We start from the raw sequence: 19,487 nt of genomic DNA, 5'->3' as shown, positions 1-19,487 counted from the left end.
GGTACAATTATTTGCATTTCAGCACTACATTTCAGCACTTCGGATAAACACACTGCTTTTAGATTTTTAGTTAAGAGAATTGGAACCCTTTTATAATAAGTGATTCCACGGCATGGTAGTCGTGATTGCCATAGCTTCCATTTCGCGGGAAAAAATTGCCTGTTGCATCATCGTCCAAAAACCGCTTACTACATCGTGAATTGAGCGCGTTGCAAGTTGTGAGAGCATCGCTACTTAGCCCCAGACCTCGTTTCTATCCCCCCTGCCCACAAACACTTCCAAGTTCAAGTATGTTTAATTTTCTATATTAACAAAGGAAAAGAGAAACAATTTATGGAAGAAATTGAAACGAAAGTTTGAGGACAGCTAGCTACAGCTGCATAGTACAGTAAACAATTTTCTTGAAGCTTCAGCAGTTGTTCAATTGGTCGGCTTATTAGGTTCAGCTCCCAGTTGGCTTGATAGAACAGTTGGTTAGAGCGCTGCACTAGTATCTTTCATTTGCTTAAAAAGAGCAAAGTGTCTTGCCCAAGAACACAACACAGTGACCCCGGCGCGCCGGTGCTCGAACTCTGACCGCTCGATCTGGAGTCCGGCGCACTAACCATTTGGCCACTGCGCCTCCCTCTGTTTCAGTGGCATGCCTGTAAACCAAGAGATGTGAAGCTTAATGCATGACCACTATAAACAACATTTACATTTTTTACATTTTACATTTTTTTTTTTCATTTTTTCCCCACAAGAAATAAATAAATAAATAAAATAATGTGCTCGAAATAGGTTTATTCTGTACTCTTCGTCCTATTTCATCTCACAATTTACAAGAACAAATCATTTACATTTCTTTAAATATTTATAGGCTGAACGTTAGAGAACTCATTCACTGTGTCAGCGCAATTCACTGCCTCATTCCTTGTCCCGAAGCGTAAACTCTCGCTTGCAGTACTCCCGAGCTGTCGCACAAAGGGCCCTCCCGGCCAGCTTCTGCTGAAAGAGAGGAGATAACTTATGAGACAGTACACAAACAATATTACACAAGCTGTCTAGATCTGTCGTAAAACGAATGCGCAGTGACACTTTGGACTCGTGTACAGAGAGTTAACGTACAACTGACTTTAGTAGGTTCTCGTCGTGTTCTATTAAAAATCCGCGAATCTGATTGGTTCTCTCACAATAGCGTTGGTACATTGCTTTTGAAAGGTAGGATTATTTAAAAGTTTTGGCTTTAAAAACTTTAGTTTGATGACACGAATTTTTTAATAAAACTAAACACACCAGAACAAAAGAATTGACAAGCTCCATTAAAATTTCAGTCGCGTCCTGAGGGTAATTTAGGTTAAAACTAATCGGATTACTTAATATTTGATTTTATCTAAAGCAAAGTCTTTTTATTTATTTAATTTCAGTAAAAAGTTTTTTAAAATGCGTCTTCGATGAGCCATATATTTGTCATTGCTGTCAAACAGAAAATAATTCAAATGTTCGTTATGGGCTTGTTCTCATATGATCGCCCAGATCGTTTCTATCGCAGTCTGATGTGAACTGAAAGTTTTTCTAATTTAGTTTTATTTAAACATTTTAAATACTTCGATGAGCCTGAATTTTCTGTTTTTATAAATGAGCATAAAAGGTTTTGATTGATTTTCGTTGTTTTGAAATGTACAATTTATAAGTTAAAACGAATTTATTCCTTCAGTAACGAAATATTTCAATTCGTTATTCAAACACTTTTTAAACTAATGTTTTTCTTATTTGAGTTAGAGCGTTTTAATTCTTGTTACTAGTAAGGGGAACCATTTTTCATAAATGAATTTTATACGTTCAAATTTATGTTGTTGTAAAACTAAAATGAATTTACTTTTAGTTTTTGTGGTCTAAAACAATGTTTAAAAACACCCTACGAAAAAGAAACTGAACAATTAGTAGAAAAACTCACTTCATACTCTCGTTTTCAGGGAATATTTCCTCCTCCTCCATGCGTAAAAGCTTCACTTTCTGGCACAAAAGAAACCACAGTTAATACAAGGGCAAAAACTAGGAAAATTTTGCCGTTCATTCTGCTTGAGGTTAATACGGCTCGATTCTTTCGTTCTTAGACTTGAAATGGGTTCTCTTCGCTGGCCAACTACTTAGCTGTCCCTAGGCTATGAGATACAAAATTCTTAAGGGGCCGGATGTTTAATCTCCTTAAGAAAAAAAGCAATGAATCTATGTCATTTCCGTGCAACCGGAATTAAAGTATTATGATACTGTAAATGAATTGATGTTTTGACGGTTGGAAAGCAAATATTGTTCTTCAAACACAGACCAAAATGTCCGGACTCGGTGCTGAGGAACAAAATCGAAAACAAAAAAAGTAAGGCATAAAAATATTAAAAAAAAGTTTCTTGCAAAAAAGCTCTATTTTAAGCAAGAACCAACATCATTTTTAGGAGTAGGATCTAACTTTACTCTTAAAATTAAATATCAATCTTACTGCCTAAAGTGTTGTTTTGAGGACAATTGACCAAAAATTTACATTGTTGTTTATAGAGTTTTTAGTGATATTCAGCCTTTTCCTTTTATTTGTATTTTTATGATTGTATCAATAACATTTTATGATTTGGAACAGTGTCATTTGCATTGCGACTGGAGTGATATGGCTAGGTGTCGCTAAAGAGGATCCAGAGTGTTGACTTATTTTACATTGTATTTCCCTAAAAGTAAACATTTAAATCGATTTTAGAAAATAAGAACCTATTTTCAAATTTTAGGCTAGAGAGGTTTTTATATTAAAAAGAGGGTGCCTAACTGCCAGATTTTAACCTAATAGGTTCCTAAAAATTAGGTTCTTACTTGCGGGTTTTCATGCATTTATGAAAAGATGAGACTTTTATCATTAAGCTTAGTTTGATATTAAACGGTTCTTGTTGTCTTTAAGATCATCAGAAAAAGAGCAATATTACAGAAACGTCTAAAACGTACCTTTAGGTTACCATTGTTAGCGCTACTTTTTTTTTTCAGAGCAAGATTTAGCGATGTTAGCCCAACTCGCTAAAATCGCTAAATCTTGCTCTGAAAAAAAAAAAACGCTTAAAGGTCAAATGAACAGAAATTTCAAAATGCCATTTTAACCAGCCAAACGCTAAAACTATCCATTATTGAGTAAAATTAAGAAAAATGTTTGCTTTCCGAGCCTTAAAGCGTGAATTACAGCAAAAAATACGAAGATTTCCGAAGGCTTCACGAAAACGTTTTTGAATGACTGCGCACTGAAATGAAAGGAATGGAACGAGTTTGTGACGTCATAATTGGTGTTTTTGAAGACGACCGCAGACCGATTCCGCAGACCCCCTCCATCGCCAACGTCAACGACAACGTCTGGTGCAAAATGAATTTATATTTTAGTTGAGAATCTCGCAGCTTTCCGGACGCATTCTTCTTATTTATCGCCTTAAGAACTAGCTCCCGCTGAATATTCAAAGAAAGCGTTCAACCCCAAATAGAAAAACCAAAAATTAGCCGTCGTGGCTGACGTTGTCCAAAATACGCAGAATTTCGTCATTTCACGTTGTTGTTCGGCAGAGAACGGCTTTGAAGTGTACCAAAATTCAAAACGCACGTGCATAGTTAACGCGCGTGCAGATAATTCTGCTCATTAACGTTAAATGCTAATGAGAAAGAACAATAAAGATTCTGATTTGTTTTCATACCAGCGTGCATTCTACCTCGGTCTCACATGACATGCAAAACGACAGCAAACAAGCTATTTTTGTGCTTTAGCTATTCTATTTAAAAAAGTGAGCCTCTCTAAACAACAACCAACAATCAATCCACTGAAAACCGGCCGAACAGAACGAAATAACTGCTTGAAATGTCACTAAACACATTTATTTAGATTTTAAGGTGCCGTCTGCGGAATCGGTCTGCGGTCGTCTTCAAAAACACCAATTATGACGTCACAAGTTTTTATTTCCGACAATTTTTTCCGAGCACTCTACGATTATGACAGCCTAAAAAAGCATTTTTCAACTTGCAATATCTCTGCGATGTAATGACCGATTGCTTTGAAACGTTGGGATATGTTTATTTGGCTCTTGATAAACACATGGGCAAAAAATAACAAAAATCGAAATTTCTGTTCATTTGACCTTTAAATTAGTAGCCGCTAAAAATAGTAACCTTAACGTAGTTCACTGCTTTAAGTTCTAAATAACAGTTTTGCGAAAGCATTTTTCAAGTCATGCTTTTCACGTGAATTACTTTAAATCGTGGTCCCTCAACAGAGCAGTTTTTCATTGAGTGTCGTAACACAGGGGGCCCAGACAAACTGTTTGTGTATGAACTGTGCACATTTACATTTTTATAGAGAATGTATGGAATTTACCGAATGGTTTGTAGAATTGCGTATAATGGTGCAAAACATTAACAAATTTGTGCTGAATAAATGTTAAGTTTACTACCTTTTGTGTAGTGTCGTTCTTTTGGCTTGAAATGGCGAATTTGAGTCGATTGAAGGGTATTTTGCTTTCGCTGTTTACTATACATCTAATTATATGGAAAGGGTGGAAACTCCAACAGCTCCAAAGTAGAACACTTCCCGCGCCGAGCCAATTTTCGACCTGATAATCCTATCGCACAGCTTTCAAACTACGCACCAGAAAAGAGGAAAGCTTGACGAATCTTCTTGTATCATTTGATCGAAAATTTATCCAAACGGTCCGGAACAAGCCCTCAAACGAAAACGGGTATCCAAAATTTTTAAGCCGTCCGAATGCGTAGCACCAATTTGTTGTGCCGAAGGGAAAACGCTATTCCCTGGCCTCTTTGTGATTGGATACAATTGAACAATGGTCGTTCAAGATTTTGTTTCGTGGATGGGGAGGCAAAGGCAAAACCAAAACCAAAACTAAAGTAATCAATCCAGCCAATCACAAAGGACACAATTAATCCAGTGAGCCGAGCAAAAATCCAAGCAGGTACGCATAGTACTGGTACTGATCAGTACAGGTACTGATCAGTACAGGTACTGATGAAGCGCGGAAAACCGTGTGTTAACGACTGTATGGCTTAGAAAGTGGAGCGATTTTTGAAACCAATCAGTAAGCATAGAACACAAAACCAAAGCAAAGGTGAATATATTTCGACACTCAAGTGAATACCGCTTTGTTATACGGATCAGTTTTAAAACTGACAAAAATACAAATAAGCTGACAAAGGTCGACCTTAAGGTCGGGACTACTCAAAGGAGAATGGCAGTGAAAATATCTAAAACTTTTTCACGGCAAAGACGAAACATGCTTGTCAGACTTGCCAGGAAAATGAGACGAAAAAGAGCTCGTAAAATTTCCATTAAATCTCTTACTCACTTTAAGGGTCTAAACTGTTTTCAGCCTTTTAGCAGACTTTTCAGTTTCCTGGCCAACAAAACTCTCATCTCGAAATCTCTTTCTTGAATGACCTGAAGAAGGCAAGAAAACAAAACAGCAATCCTTCATGAATATTTGTAATTGATGATAATTATATGAAATCACAGGATAATGTTTTTTATTCACTACAATTGTCTGTAGACAATTGCCAATTACTACCTGAAGGTAAGGTAAATACACTCTTTTTATTTTATAAGAATATAGTTAATAAGAATATCGAGGCTGAAATTTGCGAATTTTTAAGAATATTTTAAGAATAAACCCGTCGCTAAGATTTTTAAAAGGAATATAATTTACAACAATGGTTTGATCGATTTTTCCCCATGCTTAACTCATTAATCCTGCACCGATCCAAAGCGGCTCTCCTATTGGCTATTTTGACCACTTCCGTTCCGAAATGTACCGAACTAATCACATGCAAGGTTTGTCTTGTCGTTAGTTGGCGTTACTTAAGACTGACTAACCTTGTATGGGATGAAGGCTAACGTAATGTATCTCATGAATGTGCCCCAACATTAGCGGGTTTCTGTCGTCAACATGACGACTTGGTCTGATAATGACGTCATTGAGGTGAGACAGACTGCTGATCACATGAATGCACGTTTGATAACAGTCTGCTGTAGCATAAAGAATCACGTGGTCTCCCCACGTGCCATCTCGCTCCATGTTTGTAAGGTAATCAGCCCATGTTTGATATCCATTGACAAAGTGAAACAGATCTGTTCCATCCAGCTACAAAAGAGTAAATTCCTACGCTTTAGCTTAAAGATACGGCATTCTGTCTTAACATGCAGCTACTAGAGGCAATCAACAGAAGACTGATAAATACATCGACTTTGTTTAACGAGGGATTTGCAAAGTCCAAAGCTGCCAAAAGTATGGAATTACATTTAAAACTCACGAATTGGGTAAATTCCAGGAATTTGGGGGGGGCCTCCCGGGGGGGCATGTTTCCTTGTTCTCAACAAAATTTCCCTTGTATTCCCTGAAACCCCCGGGAGAGCCTCTAAATTTGGCAGTTTTAAAAGAAAATAACTTAATAATCGCAAGCTATGGTTTCGTTATAAGTTTCTGTAACAAATCCCAAGTTTAAAAAATCTTTACAGAAATGTGTCAAAACTTAGTCTAAAATGTCAATCTTCTCCTTGTCCCTTAAACCTAAACCCGGCTCCAACCAATACGCTTCGTTCTTTGACGGACAGTTTTGATAACAGGAAACCTGTCCTTCTCATGTGAAGAACAAAATGGTTGTCATTATCTCGTGCTATCCTTAACTTCAGCCGGGATCTGCGAAGCTCTCCTGCGTGCAGTGTTTTGTGTACTAAATTGACTGTCCAGTCGGGGGAAGCATGTGCCACTTGATGGCGACATCACTCCTCCGATAAGTGACTGAGCCTGCGGTTTTCGTTGAAAGTTGCTAAGCAACATGGCGTGTTTGCTCGCGCGATTGCTTTCAGAGTACTCGTGAGCGCTCGCGCCAGTTTTTGATTGGATGAAATAATTCGAAAAACTCTTCGAGTGCTTCGACGAAGAATTTGCCAAAACTAGACTTTTCACCAGCAGCCTTCTATTTTTTCGTATTTTTTCGATCGAATGAGCGCGGGGGAAGAACGGCGAGAGAACTGGACGCCAGCCCAAAACGGGAGGCGCTTGGCGCTCACGCTCGCTTCGCTTGCCGATTCTCTCGCTTTTTTTTTGCGTTGAAAAATAGAGAGGCTGTGGACAGTCTATGCTAAAAGTGGCACCTATTTCCCCGACTGTGTTCTTCTATCGATTTTGAAGAACTTTCAGAACGCATTACTTTGGGTCTGATTCGTTTGCAATTGGCGAGGAAAAGATGCCAACAATCTTTTACCACGAGTCTTTGTTTCTTACTGCTCAAGCTTGACGAAACGAGCGACTCTCGAAAGTTCCGTTGGGATTTCTATTGTTTTTGAAAACAATAGAAATGACCGGACTAAACCACCAAGGAGTCCGTTGGGTCATGCTTTTAAAAGCTAAACATGCGCTATTCAACCGGAAGTCCGATATCTTGGGACTTCCAATCAGAGCTTTCTAGGGTCGCTTGTTTCTGACCGCTGGTTAAGGGGATCAAAAAATGGGAACGAGGGTGAAGTACCAAATCAGTATTTTCGTCCTAAAGGCTTTCTAGGGAGTAACTGGAGACAAAGAAACGGAAAATTGATGGCTATCATTATAAATACTACTACAAACTTACCGTTTTGGGGTTTTCTTTGAGGTACTGAACTAACTTGCTTCTCAATTCTTCATGTGGGATTTCGATTCCTTTGACAAGTTTCAGTTGTTCTGACAAGGCATAAAACAAGCAATTCCCTGATCCTTGATTGTCAGAAATGCTGAAGCCCTTGTCTAAAGCGGCCATCTTCAGATCTAGTGACAGGTCAGTTCCCTTGCTAACCTGGTCCACATCATGTCTCATTTGTCGCAGATCTTCAAACACTTGTGCCGCTACAATCAGACAAAAACTGTGTTAATGTTTTGTAAATGTAATAAACGTGGAATGGATGCAATGAATCAACATGAATCGATGGTTATACAGCATCTAGGCAGGCAACAAGGCCGGTAATTGTTTTTGCCAGGTTATTCAAGATAGCAACGTTTAAAGGGAACATCTAACGACAAATTGAATTGTTTGAAATATTGCCTGAATTTACAGGTCAAGAGAAAATTAACATTTATTACTAGCAAAAAGTAGAAAATATTATCGCCTATAAATTTCCCGCGCGCCGCCATTTTGGATTTTATGACGTGTAATGGTTGCCGCTATTGTTTGGATCCAGAGGATCAATCGTGTGAAACAACTGGGCAACCATTACACGTCATAAAATCCAAAATGGCGGAGCATGGAAAAAATTAAAAGCCATAATCCTTTCCTTTTTTTCGTTATTATTAAATGTTATTTTTCGTTTGTCCTGACTCATAGACCTCATTAAAAACACTATAAGTAAAGCCAGGAGCCATAATCGGGGACGAAGACCGTAAGCGCGTGCCATTTCAGTATTGGGGGGTGTCCCCATGATATGGAACAATTGTGCTATTTTTAGCACAAATTGCGCCATCGCGTGTGGTACGCGCGCTTACTGCTGCGAGGATTTTTGCGAGGACGTCGCGCGGAAAAAAACAACCAAAATGGCGTCCAAAATTACCACTTCAAGTGAAGCAGATATTGGATATTTTTCATCTGTTTCTACTCCTCAGTTACATCAAGCCTTCCTTGAGCACTTCCTTGAAAGTGATCATGAAAGTGAGGGTGATTCTAGTGGTTCGGATGTCTGCAGTAGCATTTTTTCCCGACAAATTCAGTCGTGAACAGCGTGAAAACGCGTCGGAGATGTCGTATACGAGGAGGCGCAAGACAATTTACTTACTCGTTTTAGAGCGCAGCGACAAGGAGACGCAAAGCATAAAGATCGACAGGGGCAAAAAGAGACCATATTTTTGCCGAAATACGACCGTATACATCATGCCGTTCTTTCTTCGATGCTTTTATGTTGTACAGCAGCCTCGCAAGTTTATAGCTAGGACTTTGATACTGAGTAATGGAGTAGTTTAGGAATATCTTTACATGTTTCTTAAATGTTTTACCCCATTCAAGTTCCTCATCTGACTGATTTTGCAGCGAAATATTTCTTTAAGTCTCCTGTATTTTAATATCAATGCAGCAATAACTTTTCATCTGGTCATATATGTACTTACTTTGTTAGATAACATGGAATAATTAAAAACAATTTCTTAAAAGCTGCAGTATATTTTGGCTATGTTTTCGAAAGCAGGGAGCATTCAACTTATAATAACTATTGCTATTAATGTTAATTTTTACTCAGGGATGACAAATTTTAAAGGTTAAATTGCAATCAGTGAGCCAAAAAGATAAACTGAAGTCACAGGAGAAAATAAAAAAAAATTCCTCCCTCTCGGGGAAAACTGTGTATTGAAAATTCAAAATTGCACATTACAGTATCAAATTTCTTGGACTACAGAAATTGAGTGCAGTCTGGTTATACAACTATTACCAGATTGAACAACCTTCCATGACTGAGACTCGTGCAATAAAACAAGAATAAATACAACAGTAAGGAAGGAAGGCGCTGATAGACATAAAATACTTACTGGTTTCAGGTTAATCGTCTCGGCGACTTAAGCATTTTAGATAGCTTTTCTTCCCAGACCAGTTGCACGTAATAAACATTGCGGGAAAAGACCCGTCTACTGCCGCGCAATCTCTTCGTCGCTCGATCGAGTGAACCTTCAGTCCCAACAACTAAGTTCTGTTTTACCGGAATCGATCCTCTCCAATTCTTGCTATCGAAATTACATTCGAAGAAACAATAAATTATCGCTGCCTTATATTTAAATCGAGATAAAAACTTATAATTTGGAGTAAAATTCAAGCGGGAACCCACACAGCAATGGAAGCAATAAGAACAAAGGGTAAACAAATCAGTGGAACATTCCCTCACTCGCTCTCATTCCCAGTCTCCGGCCCCACTAATTGCGAACCAGGGCCACTTTAAGCGGCAAAAAATCCGATTTTTTTCTCTCTGACATTATTATATTTTTGGCTTTTCGAAAAGTAGACATAATAAACTACAAAACAATGTAAAAATATTTTTTACTTCTAGGCACTTTAAGTGACTACTCCCAACACCTCCCTGCCCCAATAAGCTGAAAAGCTCATTATAATATTGAAATAATATAAAAGCATTACAATACATTGGATAAAAAGTCAACTGTAATCAACTGAGTCTTACCATGTACCAAACTCCACATCTTTTCAACAAGGGCTTCACACTGCTTCACCCAGCTGTAGTTCTCTTGATAACACGTCCGCAGCCTTCGAGTCTCTTCAAGTCGCTCTGCTCTGTCTTTCAGACGAACAGCTCTAATTTCCTTGGCCCAATCTTTAGGGTCAGCAGAATCCACCACAAGTGGCTTGCCTAATGGTAAGCAGCGCAGTGCATCTCCAAAACCTGAGTTACCACTCACAAGAATGGGAAGACCAGCAGACAAGGCTTCAAGTGCCGTCAATCCGAACCCCTCTGTCCTTGACGGCATGATGGCAAGATCAGCCTCACAAAACAAATCTTTCAATCTTTCTTTGCTTTGCACGAACTTTCGGACAATCAGCTGATCTTTAGAGATTCCACTCTGCAGCAAGCTGTCTGCAACTTCCTCCTGTTTCCCCTCAGGTGCGCCCACAAAGATCAGACGATAAGATCTGTCTTTCAGTTCAACTATTGCTTTGGAAGCAATGTCATATCCTTTGAGACTGAAGTCTTCAGGATCACCACGGCCAAAGGTCAACACCTTGAACTTGTCACTCTCATTTGTTGCTTGTTTTACGCTTGAAAACTCACTGAAAGTGCCTGGAGTCAGCTGGATTATATCTTGGTGTTTCTTGCATGAGCGCAGGTAAGAAGAGTAGGCCTCTGTCAACTTGGGCCCAACTGCCACAACAAGATTTGCCAATTTACACAAGTCTACTTCAGTTCTATTCTTCTCTTCACCTTTGGAAATGGCCTTGGGGTAATTTTTGTGCATTCCTAGTTCTTCAGGCGCAGTATGCACTACTTGTACCCACTTACAATGGTGGGACTCTCTGATGACTTGGGCTTGTTTACCAAGTTTCCCTCCATGACCCAGTACAATGTCAATGGCAAGGTCTCTTGGTGGGAAGCTCAGCCAGTCAAGGGGGTCATTGTAGCCTGGACGTCTCTCTGCTTCTCTAATGATAACATTGCAGCTTCTAGCGGCTCTCTTCTCTTCTTCAGAACAGGCAAACTGTGGGACAAGGAGAGTGACCTCTACTTGCTCGTGTTTGGCCAATAATGTGGCGAGCTGTCTGTTTATGGTTGACAAGCCTCCCATAGATGAACTCCACTCACTGGCCAAGAGAGTTACTCTCAATGCTGTGTCAGACATCCCTGGTTTACCTTGTGTTGGTACGCCTTGAGATGTGCCAATGACAGTAGGGGAAGGCAAATCCTGAAAAAGAGAAGAGTGACTACAATTAGCACCGAGTTTGAAATGAAAGATGCAAAAAGTAACGGAAGGATAAAAACTTAAGATTTGATGAACGCTGTGAACGATACTAAAACCTTTTAACGAATGGCAAACTAAACGGTGAAACTAATACTACAAAACAAAGCGAAATAATTTATGCATAAAAACCTAACAGAATGTAAATAGCACGAAAACACAAAAGTAAACGAAAAACAATGACATAACAAATAAAATAATGTACAATTTAAAATAACGTTAATAAAAACAAAATCGAATGCGGGAGCAACACCGAGGTTGGGTTTTAGCTCCTGTATTATAATGTTTCAGACCTTCCACTTTTTTAAAAATAGGGGACATAAAACCCACCCTCGATGACAAAGTAAAAAGAAAATGCCTAAGTTTGTGGGTGGGGTGGGGTTGTATGCACACACAGTTTATTCTTGAAAACTAACCTCAGACGAAAACCATTTTTCTATACCAGGAACCATTCGCATTTCAACAGAGAAGCTCTCTTCACACATCAGCTGTTCTGGTGGTACCATTTTAAGGAGACATAAGCAGTCGTCATTAGCGCAAGAGATTTGGTCATGTTTGTGACAACTTTTTTCTTCCTTCGGGCAATAAGGACATGCGACCCGAAATTTATACTTTAAATTTCCCAGCCAAGGCAGCTCAAGTGACAAATCTTGCAAAGATTGTTCCAAAAGTCTTCGTACAAGAATTGTTACTTCTTCCTCTTTAGCCAGTGGTGCTTCACGGGTTGGTTTTATCTGTTTTAAGATGATCTTGATAAACCTTTTCTTGCAAAAAAGAATTAGGTGATAGAAAAAGTGCTTCTTGATTAAGAACCCGGCTCCATTGCAGAACAGGGTAGGTGGCTGCTTAAATCCATTCTCAGAGCACCAGCGGATGCAACGTGAAACGAGCTGGTAGAAAAGTCCGTGAGGGACAAAACCATTCAAAAAGTCGAGATATAAAGGGCATGGATCATAGGGCGATGGTTCCATTTCACAAAGCTTTTCAGGTGGCCACTTAAGTTGAGATGGCACAAAGTACTTTTCCTCACTTGGGGATGTTGAAAACTTGGCGATCAAACCAAACCGCTCCATCATGTCCAAGATGTCTTCCTTGACAAGGCCTTGCTGGATAAATTTGGAAAACACGCGGTCAACAAGTGTCTTGTGGAGAATTCCTTTCCTCTCTAGGCATTCCCAATCGTTGCGGTCTTTGGAATTCTGCCAAAAGACAAAATAATGGAAGTAATGCAAAATAATGGAACGCGTTTTTACAAAGTTATATTAAAGATCAAAACGAACTTTTGTGTAGCCTCGGCGGGCAAAAACACTTATTTGGTTATCAACTGGATTTTGATAAAAAATAAATTGAAAGTTGATTCAGGAGGCAAAATGGCCATTGTAATTGTCTTTGTTGTTTCGTTTTTCGTCATGTTTCTCTCTAAAATCCTGATGTTGTCACTTGAAAACTATACGAAATAATATGCAACTTTGAAAAGTTTCAGTATTTTTTGGTTGACGCGGATTTGTGACTCTTTAGAATTAATAGATTTGTATGGAAAAAGCCACCCTAGCCTGTCTAGCCTCGTTTCCATGTTTTTGATGATATAAATGGCCCTCTAACTTCCCATTAGACAGGAATGTAACCTTAAATCCCCAAACACTGACTTACTTTCCCTTGATCTGAAGGGCCAAAATTTCTCAATGAGGGCCATCTTATGCATTATAATTATAGCTTTATCTATTCCCCGTTCGTAGACAAATTTACGCGTTATGTTTCTTTTAAAAATCTGCTGGCTACAGCTTTATAGAAGCACCGTGAAAAGAGTAGAATATATAATTTTTTATTGCAAACCTTCACCTTTTTAACAAAAAAGGCAGTAAGAAACATAAACATTTAACATTTCTTACCATGTCCTCGTATCGTGGAATGGTTATCAGCTGCTTAAATACGTCAATCAGCCACTGAGCCTGCAGAACAACTGTACTGCGGTGCTTGATAATCATGCCGAGGTCATGATAGAAATCCAGCATGATGTCAACCTCGTCCTCACTTTCGATGAAGCACACTTTCTGGGCAATGGTTTGAAGTTGTTTGAGATTTAAGAAAAATATTTTCTCGGCAACTAAAGCTTCAACGACCTTTTGAAAGTTGAACCATCTGTGGACCAAATCAAAGTAACCATTAATTAATTTATTTATTAGTTACTTTTTGTTTGGTTTTTTTTGTCGCCGGGTTTGTTTGTTTAATTATTTATTTTATTATTGACATTAGTAACAATTTAAATTAATTTATACCATTGAAAGCTCGATAGGAGGTAGTACTGGAATTCCAACTACCAGTTAAAATTTCAATCAATTTCTCAGCCATTAGTGAATTTTCCAGATCTTGAATCTAAGGTATCAGTTTAACAAACGCCCTCTTTCTCGGCTGACAGCCAAAATTAAAATTTACATCTATCAGATACTCGTAATGGCCAACTAATATTGATAAAATGCAGAAATGGTACAGCTGGCGAGCACTTAAGAAACTAACCGACCTACCTGACAGGTACCTCCTCCCCCATGTATGGCTCTTGCTTCAACACTTTCATGATTTCTTTCCTCAGTTCATTAACTCCAGCATCTGACGAAGATTGCGTGTTATCAATGGAAATATAACCAGGGATCACATGGCTTCCATAGCCCTTTCCACAAATTTCCTTCTGAATTTGTAATTCCATTTCCTTGACCTCTTGAAATGGTTTGTCAGCGTGTGTTCCTACAATGAATACTGGAGGGCGGAGATACGGAAGCTCTTTCTCGGCTATTTCTTGTTTTGTCGGACAGATTCCACTGACTGAAACAAGCCACGACAGCAAATCATCCAGATTTGTTTCACCATTTGGGTTTTCCAAACGAACATCAAGAATTCCTTGTCTGACAGAAGGCTGAGCGGTGTCGTTCAATCCTTTGCTGAGATTGCACACGAGGAGGTATATTGCTCTTCGAGACAAAAATACTGGATGGCTAGCATAATATAGATGCTGTCCGGCAAAGTCCCACAGATCTACATCGACGACTGGCTCTGTTGACGTGCTATCGGTGTGCAAGTTTAAACCTTCCAGATGCTGAATGAGGTACTGTGTGAATTCTTCTGGAGGTAAAGCTGGATCAATCTTCAATTTAGGGACTTCTTCTGGAGGCAAAGCAGGATCAATCATCAACTGAGGGACTTCTGTTGCATTTTCACTTTTTCCATCAGTATGATGATCATCATGATCATTCTTGGCAGTAGCTTTTTCTACTTTGTCGGATGATGAGGACATGGCTGAATCCTTGTGGCTGGTCTTATCTTCATTGATAACAACCTAATAAAAAAAATAAAATTTCTCAAAATGTTAAGTTATTGATGTAACGTAATTGCCAAAGATTTTATTTCAATTATTCTGAATATCAAAAAAATTATTTATTTATTGTTAATTATTTATTTTTAAAAGAAGATCGCGATCATTACATAACTTATAGACAGTTTTAAGAAAAGTAACTTTAGCCTTTACAGTTAATTTGCTCGTTGGTTTCAGGTGGCTTCCAATACTTTAGACTTTTCCGTCTTCGGCATTCCACAACAGCGCGCTAGCTACCCAGATGATGTGACTGAAACACGATTACTTTAAACCAGTAAAGTTATATTAATTAACAGAGTGCGGTCAAAATGACGTCAAAATGTGTGGACACGGCAACCTGAAAAAGGTCAAAATACCCTATTGTTGTCTATTTTTGGCTGATAACTTTAAACTACTCGTTAAAAGTTTTATTTTTGACATAGTTTTGTCTTATTGACAAAAGAAATAATTTTGAAAATTTTAGAGAAAATCTGCCGGTGGGGGGAGGAGCGGTGGTCGAATTTTTAATGCGCTGGAATACGGATTGAGTGGTCTTGGTCCGAGACCTGGCCGGGGGACTGCGTTACTCTCACAGTGCCTCTCTCCACCTAAGGAATATAGATGAGAACCGCCAAAATAAAAGCATCTGATCCTGGGAGGGGAGGGTGGGGGGTATAAATACCAAAGTAACCGGGCTAAGCTCCGGCCTGATGGACCACTAGGCTCGTATGCAGACTTTATTTTTACCTCCAGGTAGGGTTCAGAGCCACCTTAAATTTATGTAAAAATAACATAGCTATGAACCCTATTGACTGATTTTTTTTAAAAAAAATTGCAAAAGTGTCCCTTTTGCTGTTTAAACAAAAATAAATTGAAAACAAAAACTTCCACAGAAGAAGAAGAGAAGAAGAAGAAAAAATTGTCAAAAACTCAGCCTAAATAACAGTAGCTAAAACCTTGTGCGTGATGAAGTATCGTTTATTAAAAAAAACTATTACACTTGGCAGTCCTCGGACTGAATTATGCGTTTTTTTTACAAATTTATAAAAATGTATAAAACGTATGTACAGGATTTAAAAAATATTAAAAGCTATTTACATTAAAAAATATTAAAAACTATTAAAATCGATCTATACAATTTAATTTAAACTATTGCATATAATAAAGAATTTTTAAAACGGTCCGTCTTACATACAGGCGTGTCGAACACTCTCCTGTTTCGAAGTTGGTGGTTGTTGCAATTGGTTGGCCCTTCAGGTAGCAGATTGACTAGTCTGTGGTTTTTTGTAGTTGCAATGTCATTAAATAGGCTCTTAGAAAGCAAATCACGCCTGCCAGCTAGGGTAGGGATACTGGCTTCTTCTAATGCCTTTCTGTATCGATCCTGAATTTGGGAAAATTATACGCATTGCACGCCTCTGGATGCGCCCTAATTCCTCTGACAGATTCAAAGACATCGATGGGGGGAGGGGGGGATCACGAAAATTATCAATAGTAATAAGGAGGGATCACTTCATGGAATAACGTTTAAAGGGGGGATCACCTAAATTTCAACATGTTTATCCCAAAATCCTCCGCTCCCCCTCAGGCGATAAATATTGACCGGTCCCTAAAACGGTCAAAAAAGGTAACTTTTTACTGATGCCTTTTAGTTAATAAGTTCGCTCAGAAATAATTAAAAAACTGTGTTTTTCTGTCATGCTCTATGAAATTCTGCTTCTCGAAGCCAAAAAATTAAACTAGCATCACTTTCAACACGCATTTACATAATCTGTGTGTACCAACCTGATTCGTGTGAGATCTCTTTTCCTCTGGCACATCTTGAGCTTTCAAGTTCATATTTGCTTCTTCTTTGTCAAGTTCTACAGCTGCCATCCTCGCAAGCTCTTGTGCAAATTGAGACACACCTAACTTGTCATTTGTGCGCTGCCAGTCTTTGGCCTGTTCAACGTCAACTTTAAATGACGATGGTTCGACCTCAATTCCAACAGTACTCTGCTCTTCGGGGTCAAATGGCATACCTAGGAGGGATTTCTTGAGACTTGTCTTTCCCGCGCGATCTTGACCGATAAACATGATACGGGCTCGGTAAACCTTTACCTTTCCAATCCTCAGAGCATGTTCATAGGCAAGCTTTGCTCTTAATCCTCGTGCTTTAATCTCATTTGGAACTGTAAATGAAACATTTTTAAAAAGCTATAACTCTTTGGATGTGGAACATTAAAAGAACATTGCTAGTTAAAATGGTGTCGTCGTACCCCAAATCCTTCTCAACCTATCTTATTAATCTTGATGATTGCTTCTCTAAGGAAAGAAAACACCTTAGCTATAAAACTGTTATTCGTCAATGCGTTGGTATGAAACGTCTGCCATCACAAATTTCAAAATTAATTTTTTTTATGTGTAAAATTTCCGTCAAAAATTGTATACTAAGAAATTAGTTTTATCGTGCCTAAATTCTCTAGCTTTGTTTATCTGACAATCAAAACTACAAATAGAAACCAAAGGATGATATTTGTGTTAAAGTGAAATGGTTTTTATTTCGCCTATTGTTGATTTGGGCATTATGGGATAAAATTTTGCAAAAATACAGACTTTAAGCCGATGATATTCAAGTGAAAATGGGTATACACAAAAATTAAAGCGGAAGAAAACATCATGGCGACTTTTGAATTTTAAAAAGTACATGAAATAAAATCAATGAATCATTAACAAAATGCGACATCCAAGGCGCACTTAAAATGGAATGTACTTATCCAGATGAACCTTTCTACTTAAGCTCATTAAAAATACTTAAGATTATCATACGTGTATCTGTTATGACTTAAAATAAAAAAGTTTATGAACAGCAATGGAAAAATCCTTGGTTTGAACAGGATCAGCGTAATACGTTACCTAAACTGCCATATGAAACTTCTCCAGCTATGTCTTTATATTTCAAATCTTCACGCGTTCGTTCTACTCCAGCCCTTTCTTCCATGTCCAGACATAGTATATTGTATATAATGGCTTGATCAAAATCTCCAAGATCACCAGACAATTTCTCCAGTCTTTCGTATGCTCGTTTTTCTCCAATTTTATCTCCTTCTTCCTCGGCAATACTTAAGCTAAGTTTATGATATTCCGCGGCTTGTTGATGATCTCCAAGTCCGTTATAGGAATCACCCAAATTTCCGTACGCTATTCCTTCCAATTTTCTATTTCCTACCTCCTTGGCAATAATTAAGCTTAGTTTATTGTATTCCACGGCATGTTTGTAGTCTTTAAGAATGTTATAGGAAAAACCCATAACCGCGTATGCTCCTCCTTCCAGTTTTCTATCTCCTACCTCCTTGGCAATACTTAAGCATAGTTTATGATATTCAATGGCTTGTTTGTAATCTCTAAGTTCGTTATAGGAACCACCCAAATTTCGGTACGTTTGTCCTTCCAGTTTTCGATCTCCTATCTCCTTGGCAATACTTAAGCATAGTTTATGATATTCAATGGCTTGTTTGTAATCTCCAAGGTCGTTATAGCAAGCACCCAAATTTCGGTACGTTTGTCCTTCCAGTTTTCGATCTCCTATCTCCTTGGCAATACTTAAGCATAGTTTAAGATATTCAATGGCTTGTTTGTAATCTCCAAGTCTGTAATAGGAAGTACCAAAATGTCCGTACGTTTGTCCTTCCAGTTCTCGATCTCCTATCTCCTTGGCAATACTTAAGCATAGTTTATGATATTCAATGGCTTGTTTGTAATCTCCAAGTCTGTAATAGGAAGTACCAAAATGTCCGTACGCTTGTCCTTCCAGTTTTCTATCTCCTATCTTCTTGGCAATACTTAAGCATTGTTTAAGATATTCAATGGCTTGTTTGTAATCTCCAAGTTCGTTATTGGAAAAACCCAAATTTCCGTACGCTATTCCTTCCAGTTTTCTATCTCCTACCTCCTTGGCAATACTTAAGCATAGTTTAAGATATTCAATGGCTTGATTGTAATCTCCAAGATTATAATACGATGCAGCAAGATCCTGATATGCTTGAAAGACTTCAGTTTTATTTCCCTTTTCCTTGGCAATGCTTAAACGTTGTTTAAAATATTCTATACGCTGTGTATCTTTCGAATCCCTTGTAATACTCTGGTGTGGTTGTACATGAGCTGTCTCCATTCCTATTAAAGGATGAAATACAATTACTAAACTGAATAAAAGCTGTAACAAGACTCTAATACGCACTCTCTGAATTTACTGCCCACTGAACAAGCGGTTTAGCAGTTGTGCGACGGATTTGTGCCCTGTTCACTAAACCACGTGGACTGCAGGCTACTTAATTTGATGTAAATCTAGTTTCCTGACTCTCTTTAGTTTGCTCGTTCTTCTCTGTCCTCTCACTGACAGACACTCCGTACTTTCGATCTTCCAGTATAATTCCATTCCCCCCCCCTCCCCTTCCCCTTATCAAGAGCCCTCCTTGAAGGTAGTACAGCTACTGTCAATAGAATACAGCGTTTTACCGCGCTTAGTGCTGACTACGTTGCTTCGAGTTTGATTGCTGTACCCTTTGAGACTGGCTAGATTGATTACTTTGGTTTTGGTTTTGCGACAATTATACTTTTTGCGACTCTAATAAAAGGCGAAAGAAGAGAATATTTTACTTCCGGTTGCTGGTCGTGATTCAAACACGTCTACGCAAGCT

At 38.5% G+C, this 19,487-nt stretch overlaps 1 protein-coding gene across 6 annotated transcripts in view; it reads right to left on the bottom strand.

Moving 5' to 3' along the window:
- Window positions 1-768: 768 nt before the first annotated feature.
- The window catches only part of LOC144666872 (uncharacterized), a 93,352-nt gene continuing 74,633 nt past the window's right edge, over window positions 769-19,487 (bottom strand). For 5 of the 6 annotated variants that reach the window (XM_078528285.1, XM_078528283.1, XM_078528284.1 and 2 more), the window contains 11 exons: window positions 17,707-18,963; window positions 16,597-16,982; window positions 13,991-14,796; window positions 13,358-13,607; window positions 11,885-12,667; window positions 10,181-11,414; window positions 7,627-7,877; window positions 5,873-6,140; window positions 5,349-5,440; window positions 1,937-1,995; window positions 769-987 (listed from right to left, as the gene is read on the bottom strand). In XM_078528285.1, the coding sequence (XP_078384411.1) occupies window positions 5,358-5,440; window positions 5,873-6,140; window positions 7,627-7,877; window positions 10,181-11,414; window positions 11,885-12,667; window positions 13,358-13,607; window positions 13,991-14,796; window positions 16,597-16,982; window positions 17,707-18,963 (5,318 nt within the window). In that variant the 3' untranslated portion in view covers window positions 769-987; window positions 1,937-1,995; window positions 5,349-5,357. The remainder of the gene's footprint in view (window positions 988-1,936; window positions 1,996-5,348; window positions 5,441-5,872; window positions 6,141-7,626; window positions 7,878-10,180; window positions 11,415-11,884; window positions 12,668-13,357; window positions 13,608-13,990; window positions 14,797-16,596; window positions 16,983-17,706; window positions 18,964-19,487) is intronic. The other variant, XM_078528280.1, reaches the window with a different exon arrangement.

This window comes from Oculina patagonica, chromosome 9 (assembly GCF_052425735.1).
Source record: "Oculina patagonica isolate OP01 chromosome 9, crgOcupat, whole genome shotgun sequence".
NCBI lineage: Eukaryota > Metazoa > Cnidaria > Anthozoa > Scleractinia > Oculinidae > Oculina > Oculina patagonica.
The sequence above is the reverse complement of the archived record's forward strand: the minus strand, read 5'-3'. Positions and strand labels throughout refer to the sequence as shown.